The sequence below is a fragment of the Octopus bimaculoides genome, chromosome 6, assembly GCF_001194135.2.
Source record: "Octopus bimaculoides isolate UCB-OBI-ISO-001 chromosome 6, ASM119413v2, whole genome shotgun sequence".
In the NCBI taxonomy this organism is placed as follows: Eukaryota; Metazoa; Mollusca; class Cephalopoda; order Octopoda; family Octopodidae; genus Octopus; species Octopus bimaculoides.
Window position 1 is genome coordinate 53,205 of NC_068986.1, and position 11,706 is coordinate 64,910.

An 11,706-nucleotide genomic window follows, 5' to 3' on the forward strand; every position below is an offset into this window, starting at 1 on the left:
TATATATATATATATATATATATATATGCTAGGTGTCTCAAAAATCAATGATGGCTTTCAATTTTTGATAACTTTCTTAGCTTTACAAATGAATGCATGAAAGTTTGATACCATATAAAGGACATAGTGGAAATTAATATACACAAGTCAAATTTTGCACCACCACTACATCACATATGAAAAAGGATATCACTTAAATGGCAGCCATTTTCGGCTTCGCACGCCCGTTCTCTTTCCAAAACTTGTACCATAACACCTTCAATAGTTTCCGATCCACTTCTCTGGTTTCTCTCTTTCTCTTTATTCAGGTGTCCCTAAAATCCGGGCTAGTAAAGTGTGGGGAACGTGAAGGCTAGTTGACAATGCTGTAGCGGTAGATTATTCTCTCTCGAAAGCACTACCATAGCAACTGTATTGTTTCTCTTGTGGTATGAACAGTTGTTCTACCTGACTGGATCCATGGGTGAGGTCTACTTTGAATGGCCTTCCCGTTCCTCAGATTTGACCAACCCGAATTTATTCTTGTGCGGATACCTGAAAGAGTGAGTTTACGTCAACAAATCGGAGACCCTGATGCAAGTGAAGACGAACATCAATACAGACATCAGAGAGGTGGGGTCTGAAACTATTGAGGGTGTTATGGTGCAAGTTTTGGAAAGAGCACGGGCGTGCGAAGCCGAAAATGGCTGCCATTGAAGCGATGTCATTTTTCATACGTGATGTAGTGGTGTTGCAAACTTTGACTCGTGCCTATTAATTTCCACTGCGTCCTTTGTATTGTATCAAAATTTCCTGCATTTATTTGTAAAGTTAAGGAAGTTATTAAAAATTTTAAACCGTCATTGACTTTTGGGACACCCTGTACATACATACATATATATATATATATATATATATATATATATATATATATATATATATATACATACACATGTATTTGTACATGAGTGTATGTGTATATGTCTGTGTGTGTATGTGTGTGTGTGTAAGAGAGAAAGAGAGAGAGATAGGGAGAGAGAGAATTAGTTTGAAACAGTGAGAAGAGAGACTTTACCACCTAATTACAACTGTCAGATGTTTACCATTTCTTTTCTTGACTCCTCCCTGTCTTACGCCCGGGAGGTCTCAGATCCAGCGTTAATTACTTCATGATTTATTTGGGGAGATCTCCGGAAAGTATTCACTGACAATTGATGCCGTTGCTTCAAGACAAATATCGACTCTTAGATATAGATGTTGTTGATGTTGTTGCTGCTACTTATAGGATGCTGCTGTTGCTTAAATGGGAATTCTGTCGAGAAATTAAGTTGCTATAGTTTACTGGTAGGTCATATTACTAAATGGAAGCTTCTTAAGCTGATTTGAATAAAAGATCGAGCCACTATTCTGAATCTCTAACACTTACTTCTTTCAATTATAGATACTTGTATTTTATATAAAGGTACTTCAAGTTTAGTATTGGTACCTCATTTTAATTACTGATAGCTCTGCTTTAATTTTGGGTATCTGCATTGCATGTACTAATAACTGGCAGCATTTCAGTCACAACTAAACTATAACTAAACTGTGGTTTAGTTGCGACTAGTAGAAGTAGTACACGGATGAAAATCCTGATACATTGCAGGAAAGAGCTTCAACAGTTTTACAAGAATTACAACGTTTGTACATTTGTAAGTATTTTAGTTGTTGTTGCTGATGTTATCTCAGGTCAGCTCTGACTGAACAGATCTATGATCAGATATGTACCACGTAACCCTATCTCGTTTTCTTCATATACATTTTAAGCTATTATCCAGTGTGTCTCCTTTTTAATGACGCTAAGGTGTGATATGAGGGAGATTTGCCCGCAATTTCTTGATGACAGAGCAACAATACTGTCTCCTTTAGTTATCACGTGAGTATTTTAGTTGTAGATGCGGAGCTTCGTCTTCCGGGAGATAGAGCAGCGACGCCAGAGGGGCTTGTATATGGAGTACATGACTCTGGCGGCCAGACCACATCTGCAGTTGATCTTCAAGGTCAGATCTCCAGTGTTGGTGACTGTGGAGCTCAGGTAGATTTAGGAGCTGATAAACTCCACGACGGCGAGGCCAATGTGGAGAGAGAAGGGTCTGGGCCATCGCTTCGCCCAACTCACTCAAAGTCCTCCGTCTCTCACTAGATCATCCTATCAGGGCTTTACTGTCATTTGACGCAGTAGCTGCGGGCTGGAAGAGGCCTCGTGGTTAACCTCGTATCAGATGGTTGGACATGATTAAGGGGAAGCTCGACGTCATCTTATATTAATTTTAAGTTCATTGAGCCAGCGTTTCTCAATCTAAGTGGATCTTCATAGCACTCCCCGGGAGCTATGAAGGCTGAGGAGGAGGAGGTGAACGAGAATGGGTGACTAGAAGACAACGGAATCTATTTGGAAAGCGTATTCATTTATTAACAACGATAATTTAGCTATAATGAAGGCTGTCTTTGATAGTAACGTGCCTCGTCCATTTTGTCAAACTGTAGCTGGCATCACTATTTTTTTTGGCAACTGTGAAAGGATGTTTTTGATATTGTGATGCGACTAAATGGTTTGTCATTGGAGATATTTTGGTGCAATTTAAGATTATTTATGTCGTTGATGATGATGTTGTTGGTTTTGAATTATTTATATGTTGCTCTTTTTGTATTGTTTTCGTTTATTTTCATGTTTATTTTTGTCTCCGAATTTATTTTTGTGCCATTGAAGTATTGAATTATATTTTCCTTGCTGTTGAGTTATTTTTGTGTTGTATAGTACGATTGTATCAAATTGCTCAGAATCTTTTGATGTCCTTTTTGTTGTAGTTTTGTTGTTGTCACCTTAAGTAACAATGATTTCATATAATCGCGCCTTCTCATCTTAAATGTCATCAGTAACACAAACATTTTTAATTGCATCAAATATTTTCTAAAAATAAACAAGTTAAGCGCAGTAGAGAATCATAAAAATAAATAAATAAATTATACGGCCACCAAAGCGTTGCATGTGTTGTTCAATAATGCACTCTATTATCAAAAGTCACTGTAATGAGTTTCCATTCTATTTTTCAGAAAACTTTTAGTGAAAAAACTAATTTAAACTAATTAAATATTAATAAGGATTAACATTTTATTGACCAACGACCATATATTATATTAGTTTTGATTTCACGGATAAAATTAATGCAACCACAAACGAAGTTAGTGAGTAATAAACTATTTAAATCTGTAACAGGTTAAAAGTAAATAATTTTTCTCAAGAAGATTAAAATGATCGACCAATGGCTATCTTCTTTTTCAATAGCTACTATAAACATTATTGTAAAGTTAATGCCATAATTAGCAGACCTTAAAAATCGCCGCGTTGGAAACGGAAGTTCTTTTTCGGTTGGATATGTATGTTAATACTTTCATTATTGAACGTTTTCGTTCAATATTGCTGTGTAAGAAATCTAAACTCGATAATTATTTTGCACCATGCCTTCGAATTTCAGATTGCAATGAATAACTTGATACGTGCATAATTATTTATATTTTAATCAATATAAATGAAACATTTCAATTTATTTCATACAGTATTCAATTGAAGCTAGTTAGTCCTTCATTAATATAAAAGTTGTTTTTTTACTGTAATTATTGGTTTCAAAGTTTGGCATAAGGCCAGTAAGTTTGAAGGATGGGATAAGTCGACTACATCGACCCCAGTGCTCAGCTGGTACTTATTTTATCGACCTCGTAAAAATGAAAGGCAGAGTTGACCTTGGCGGAATTTGAACTCAGAACATAAAGACGGACGAAATACCGCTGAGCTCTTCGCCCCGGTGGGCTAACAGTTCTGCCAGCTCGTCGCCTATTTTAATGTAAATATTGACATTGTGGTAAGCGTCATAAAAAAAGAAAATGGAAGCGTCAAAAATCGTGTAAATATTTGAAATCTGGAGATATTCTATCAATTAGTAGCGAGTAGTTATCACTGTGTTTATTGTGTGACATAAAAAAAAACATTTCTTAAACAAAGAAGAAACATTTGAATGATTGATAATTTAAAACAGCATTCTGGTAAAGCAAAAGAGAAAAGGTACACTTTTTCAGGATGTAAAATATACACTTAAAATTTATTAACGATTTGATTGTAAAACAAAATGACCAACTAACTCGAGAAAGGATTAGGTGTATCATAGAAGATTTAAAATTATTTGCAAATTTAGAAAACCTCATACTATTGCAAACCTGTCGCTAACCAGCTGTAAGTGACGTTATAAATACTTTGTTAAAAATTATATACTGTTATCAATTCTTGTAAGAAATAGTTCAATATCAACAAGAATTGGTGAAATATCAAATGATATATGGAAAAAAACAAATCAAAACATGATAATTTTGAAATCGTTGATTTTTTTCTTTGCAGCTCAATGAAGCAATTTTGTTTTGGTGATATTCAGTATTTGCTGTTGGCCGACGTGTTATATAAATATGAGTTAAGAAATTATACAAGGATTTCTATTGGCGAAAAATTGTAAACTAACCAAAAGTGTCTACAATTTGTACAGTAGTTGTGCATATTTTTAATAATAAAATATTCCTTTCACAAACTTTACTGTATTTTAAGCTCATAGGGCACCTTTTATGATTAGTTACAATCGTAAATTTCTTATGCACTTCAAAGAAGCAACTCAAATATTTTTGTGATTCACTACATTATTTATTGGCACTTTTAGCCTCAAAAAATCTTAGCTGTAGACTATATAACATTTTACATAATGTTATTAAAGCAGTGAATCTGATAAGAGCTCCATCGCTGACTTACCCGTACTTTTCAGAAACTTTACCATGAAAATTATTAGCAATTTAAGCGTTGTTTACTATGTACCGAAGTTCTGAAGAAATCTGCCTTCAACGCATTTATGATACTTTAAGCGCTCAAATTTTATGATCTTTTGGGTCATGTGATGAGAAAATGTGCACTGAGCTAAAAGAATCCAGATGATTGACGTTGCTTATCTTTCTGACAGTTACAACAAATTGAGATGAAGATCAAATTACAAGAAAACAGTTTTCAATCTTATCAAAACAAAAGAAATTACAAATCATTTTATTAGCATAATTACATTTTGCAAAAATAGTTGGACATGATTTTCAGCAATTTTTGAGTGTACATATAACAGAAAATAGTGACAGTGCTACTGTTCCCAACTCGAGATTCTGAAAGATGAGATAATGACAAGACTTAAAGATTTTGTTGAAATGAAATACTGTTTCTTTCCGATGCAGTTCTTGCTCATCCAAAACTACTCTAAGAATTAGGTTTATAAAATGATTTTGAAGTTCATGTACATTCCCAAGAAAGTATGTATAAAACCATTTTGGTATAATATGTAAAATAAGTATTTTAAGCTTTGACAGAAATATATTATTGCTCATTGTTTGTTTTTCTTCATACTTAATCGGGAGAGGATTTAATGAGGCATTGCAATTATTAGTGAAACAGATTTTAAATATATATTAAAAAAAAAGACTTGAGAGTTTGCTTGTTAAACACTGAACCCGATATTTAAAGAGAGCGAATTATTATCGGATTCCTTGTAGCCGTTAAATGATACAAACTTAACAGTTTTTTTTATAGATTAAATACATTAAGTTTGCACTGTTTCGCAGTAATTAGTTCTGTCTATGCTCATTATTTAGAATATATATTTGTATCAATATCACTAACTTTTAAATTACTCATGAGTTTATTCATATGGGTAATACCTTTCATAATAATCCCTTGTATTACTAAAATTATGAAGTCATTAACTACTGTTCAATGTATTGGGGGTGGGAAGCATTAGCTCTAACATATATTTAAAAGACGGTACTAAACAAAAAAAAAAAAAGCTTAAGGACTATTAATTCAGAATAATGTGTATGGAGTATGACCTTTATGAGTATCATAGAATGGAACTTTCAGATCCGAATTCTAGGCGTTTAATCACAGCTACATCATTCGAAGAATTAATATAGCTTTATTCAGTTTTAAAGTTCCACATATTTAAAGGAAACAGGAATGGAATAATACGACGTTCATATCTTTGTCAAAGATGTTAGTAGCATAAAAGGAAGCAGTACAACTTCCAATAACAATGGAAACTGCGTAGCATTCTCGGCTCTCCTGGAACTTTACGGTACCGCCCATATTGAAAACAACGGCACTGATATCGATTTGTTTAGGAATTTTGAAGAAAAAATGAATCAAGGACGTGACGTTGATTCCTTTCCCTAGAGCTTTAGTGGAGTTTGTGAGATGAAATGGTTTAAAACAAGGACTGAAACACGAGGTTATCTTATCCATAGCAACGTTTTACAAGTTTTAATGTTGATTTCAAATTTTGGCACACAAGGCCAGCAATTTCGAGGGAGGTGGTAAGTTGATTACGTCGACTCTAGTTCTCAACTGGTACTTATTTCATCGACCCCAAAAGCATTAAAGGCAAAGTCGATCTCGGCGGAATTTGAACTCAGAACGTAAAGACAGACGAAATGTCACTAAGCATTTTTGTCGCCACGCGTTTCTAAGTTAAATTATTGAGAAGAACCATTTAATTAAGTTGAATATCTCATATGCATTGATCCAAGACCACAATAAACATTTCCATAAATGCAATCAATTAGTTTAATGAATTCCGTCAAATTTCCTCCAAACATCATTAAATGTATAATTCTTGATAATCTTGATGCATATTTAATATTGTATTTTAAGATTTACTTCACAGATTATAAGGAATATAAGTTTGTACATAATTTTCTTTCCAAGATTAGATCTCTATTGTCAGATTTCTCATTTCATGGAAAGTTCTGCTTCGTGACCATCACAATTCGGTATTCTGGGTTTGTTCCGATCAGTCTCTTAATTAGATTTTAATGTAAGATTACTTTTCTTTTACATCCGAAAATAACAGATTTATCTGCTGTAGCATCAATGTTGTTTTAATTTTGCTATGTATCCGTTCTTGATTGACGAATCATGGGATTTGCATTTGTCGTGAAAGGACAAAGGATGTAATACACATTTTATATAATATTATATACTTTGGTGACACTTCCCTTTAAGTTATCTCTGATTATTTGTTGGCTCTGGTTTTATCACTTTGGAAGAGGAAATCTTTTAATTGGACCTTCATCAAGAGCCATGGCGATCTTTAACCGTAAAAGAAATGGTTTCTCCTTAAATGTTTCTGCAATACTAAGAGCTTTGGCAGCACGTTGTAATGGTTGAAGGTTTTGATACTTTTCATAGCTTGCCAATGTTTCTTGGACAATCCTGTCCCTGCTACCTGGATAATAAAAAAAGGGGCGATATTTATGGGTTTTATTAGATCGATGGATCAACAGTTTAGATGAAGAATCGTTCTTATTGTTTTTGCCACAATCTTCAGTTTTTTTAACTTTATCAATCTTGTTATTTACTGGAAGACCACTGGAAAACCTTTCCGTTTCTATATTTAATTTAGGTAGAGTAGGTGTCTGGTCACGTTTTTCTATCGATGGAATAACACCATCTGAATTGAGTTCTGCACTCGAACAAGATTTTATTTGTTCACTTTCACTGTCTGTTTTGTTTTCACTCAATTCTATTTTTGGGAGCTTTAGAGTATTACTATGAAGATTTTGGATTGAGTTACTATTGCTCTCAGCCGATAATGTTGGAGAGGACTTTTCAGGCCGTTTACGATTTGGTGATTTGATTGTGGGTTCATTTGTGGGCAAATATTTTATCGGATGTTTTGCAGTTCGTTTTCTTGTTGAGCATTCTGACGCATTTTCTCGACGACCTCTTGATGAATGTATATTTTGATGGTATCTTTCATTATTTATATGTAAAGAACTTCTAACTAGTCTTTGACTATATTTCTTATTTTGAGGAATAGGTCTACTGTTAATTTGACTTGGCGAATAGCCATCTACTAAGACACCAAATGTAACTAGTGGACCTTTATTCTTATTACCTAATTTGATAGATGATTTCTCTGGCCCTTGAGTGAGTAAAACTTGATTTTTTGCTCGATCTGCCCAGAGTAGCATTTTAGAATATAATATAACAGGAAGCGCTAATTCTTTGGAAATTTGGACCTTAGTCCATTGCTTGGCAAGTAAAAAGGAAGCACATTGTTTCATTTTCCGATGCAAACTGATTGCTAAAGCGTTTTGACCAAAACCGTCTTTGGCCAATAAGCAGCATATATCATGTGATACAAAAAGGCGTAAGAGCACATACTGCCCTTGATAAGAAGCTTCGTGAACAGGTGCCTTCAAGCAATAGATATTAGAGTGTTCATAACACCACTGTCTTGAAGGATGTTCTCCAATTGGTTCATCTGATCTGATACCCATCTTCATTACATAAGAAGCCAAATCTACGTTTCCAAAATGGGCAGATATATACAAAGCGACTTTAAGTTGAAATTTTGCAATAACTTCGTCAGATGAAATGGATGATAGAACAGATTTGGTTTGACCAGCAATAGCATAATGAAGAAAGTCATTCCAACCATCCCACGTTTCCATGACAACACGCATCCCATTAAATATGTTATAATCATAAAGGCGATATGAATCATACATTTCCTGCCCTCCTGGACTTATTAGCCGTGATACGGACACAGGAAGCCCAGTGTGTTCAGATATTCTTTGTCGAAGTTCTGAAACTTGCATTTCACTAATCCAGTTGATATTATCAATAGAGAATGTCTCATTGTTGTACCGACAGTAGACATACAAAGAGGGACGATTAGCCGTTTTCAAAACTAATTTTATCGTGGAACCTGGTACAATTTTCAGATCACCAATTATCCATGAATCATTTAGTTCAGAACCAGCAAACTTCAAGGCCAGAACTTTCTGTTGTTCTTTGAAGGCAGAAGAACTCAGTCCGAATTTCGGCGACACATAATCTTTGGCCTGTTTGACAGTTATGTCAGTTGAAATATTACACGATATTCTTTCATTTTCATAACTTAGGAAAAGTAACATTGTATACAGATTATCCTAGAATTACAAAGAATACTTGCGTATTGTTGTATTGCTTATTTATTACGATTTTGTGTTCTCACATCATTCAACGCGTCTTTTGTCTTCAGGTGTTCGAAGCTTTCTTTGGCAGATTTACTAGATTTCTGATAAAATAGAATAAAATATGATAAAAGTAACAATAGAAACGACAAAATATAAGTATAAAACAAAGTTGTTCAAAATCGAAGAATACATAAAACATGCACAAATTTTGAACAAAATCGTGTTTTCCACTTTCCTTTCTTTAAATTGCATATATTTATAGATTAGGCATTTATTTTATTTTTATCGATTAAACATGAATAAATCAGAAATCTGCTCTGTATATTTCTCTATACTGTCGTAAAAGAAAGTAACTTTTCATAATTCGCAATGAATGCATGTTTTGCATTTTAGTTTTAGGCAAGCATGCACGAATTTTAACATACACGCCTGTTTTGTCAAGAAACAAAACAGTTTTTTTCGTAGGATAGTTATAATTATATAACAAGCTATTGACGAGAAAAATGACAGAGGCGTCGTCAATTTGGAGAGCGATTAGCTAAGTTGGTACTTTCAAACGATATAACAAGAAAAACCAACCAAGACGCTCACTCCATCGAGGAGACGCTAACGTTGGAGCCATGTACAGTAGGATCAAGATAGACTGATGTGATATCTTTGAATTCTCAAACACTCAAAATAGCTCTACAAGACTGAAATCTCTTCTACTGTAACTCCATTCATAACTATGATGCTTCATAAAGAAATCTCGATTTATTTAATATTAGCCATTGTACTATGTTTTTCTCATAGCCCAAGCGTCATTCTAGTTTCAATCATTTGAGATTTTGAAGCTGATTCACTTCAAATCCTTTGAGATTTCAGTGTTGTCACTCTTGCTTGTCATACTCAGATTTAAACATTGAACATTTTTTTTTATCCCACACTCTTCTATATAAAGAGTATCTTGATTGGTTAAAATGTTATTGCTTGCAACATTAGATGCATTAACGTAGACTTTACAAATTAAATACAATAAAACGTTCTCGAATCTGTATACTATCAAATGACTGGAAGTTGTCAAGTTTTGGAGGAAAGAAGTAAATTTAATAGACAAATTAATTGAGGAATACGAAGACAGAAGAAGCTAGCATTGTATATCTGATTAGCGGAGAGGAGTCTTTACATTAGAAGCCAAGCAATAACGTAACGAGTATATTTATTTAATGTAGTAAGTTAATAAAAATAAATCAAACGACAATGAATGTGTGTAATCAAAGCCATGAAGACAGAAATAAGCAAGAGCAAACTTAAAGAGATTAGAGTCCCCATTAAGCAGGTGAGCAAGAAATAAATACATTTATACTAGGCAGAACATATCAGTTTATGATCAAACCGGAATGTTTTAGAGAATCGATGAACGCAGAAAGAACTTTACGCGTTCAGAAGACAATGAGGATTATGCTTTAAAGTTTAGATAAAGTCTTTTCTTCAGAAATCGCATGGAGCTCCGCCACATTGATAAGGTCTTTCTGCATTAACGACTGGTCAGGTATGTCTATGGGAGATGCCATTATTCTTGAGAGTGTGTATGTATCTGAGTAAACAAACGAGGAAGAAGTTTTGTGTTTTGGAGAGCAAATGAGCTTAGATATGATAAAAATGTAGAGTTTTGTCGCAAGTCAGTAGATCAGTCAATCTTTACGTAGGAGTCACTGAATTTGAGCTTGGATGATCAACATGGATGGGCTGTAGTCTATACAGATAGCAGGGGTTAAATATCGTACTCTTGTGTATGGGAACATTCGACCTAAGGTGATATATTTTAACTGTCAGTTGCCAACTGCTTGAACTTCATTAACAGGGCGTACCACTAATAGCAACAATAAGATTGTCCATTCTCCTTGTTGCTGGAATATTTGTAGCCTCATGTGAAGATAGAGTTGGCAATTGCGAGTTCCAGGAAAGAAGGAGAGGCCCTGTCAATGACACTCCATTTGATCTTTCAGACGTTGACACGAGGAGTCTCCAGATGAAGCAGGATGGGAAAGGAATACACTACACTCTGCAGCCTGCCGCCAAAGGGGCGCCATCATCCTGCCGTCCTCTCCGTGCACGTGGCCCTAAAAAAATAAAAAAGTAACTGGTGTGGTTTTCACAGCAATAGCTTGATCTGAGTTAAACAATAGAGGCCAAACAGCTATAAGCCATCTTGAATTTGCCTCAAAATCTCTTACTCTTCAACAATATGTGATTAGATGGACGTATTCTTTACACCCACGAAACTATATATACATACATACATACATACATACACACACACACACACACACACACACACACACACACACACACACACACACACACACACACACACACACACACACATATATATATAAATATATAAAAGGATAAAGAGAGAAATGGTAAAGCTGGAAATATATTTTATGGATAGAGTCTTACAGCTGTTTCAGGGAAGATCCAATGCATCCCTTCATCGGAGACAGAAATAGTAAAGGAATCGATTATTATATCCATTCTTTTTTCAGCGCATCACACTCACTCTCACTTCCTACTATAACTCTCCGCTTATGGATATAATAATCGATTCCTTTACTATTTCTGTCTCCGATGAAGGGATGCATTGGATCTTCCCTGAAACAGCTGTAAGACTCT

The 11,706-nt window shown here is 34.5% G+C and overlaps 1 protein-coding gene across 2 annotated transcripts in view; it reads right to left on the reverse strand.

Annotated features, from left to right (window-relative positions):
• Positions 1-4,084: 4,084 nt before the first annotated feature.
• LOC106877595 (protein ANKUB1) overlaps positions 4,085-11,706 on the reverse strand; it is a 51,312-nt gene continuing 43,690 nt past the window's right edge. For both annotated transcript variants that reach the window (XM_052968512.1, XM_052968514.1), the window contains exon 2: positions 4,085-9,152. In XM_052968512.1, the coding sequence (XP_052824472.1) occupies positions 7,123-9,009 (1,887 nt within the window). In that variant the 5' untranslated portion in view covers positions 9,010-9,152 and the 3' untranslated portion in view covers positions 4,085-7,122. The remainder of the gene's footprint in view (positions 9,153-11,706) is intronic.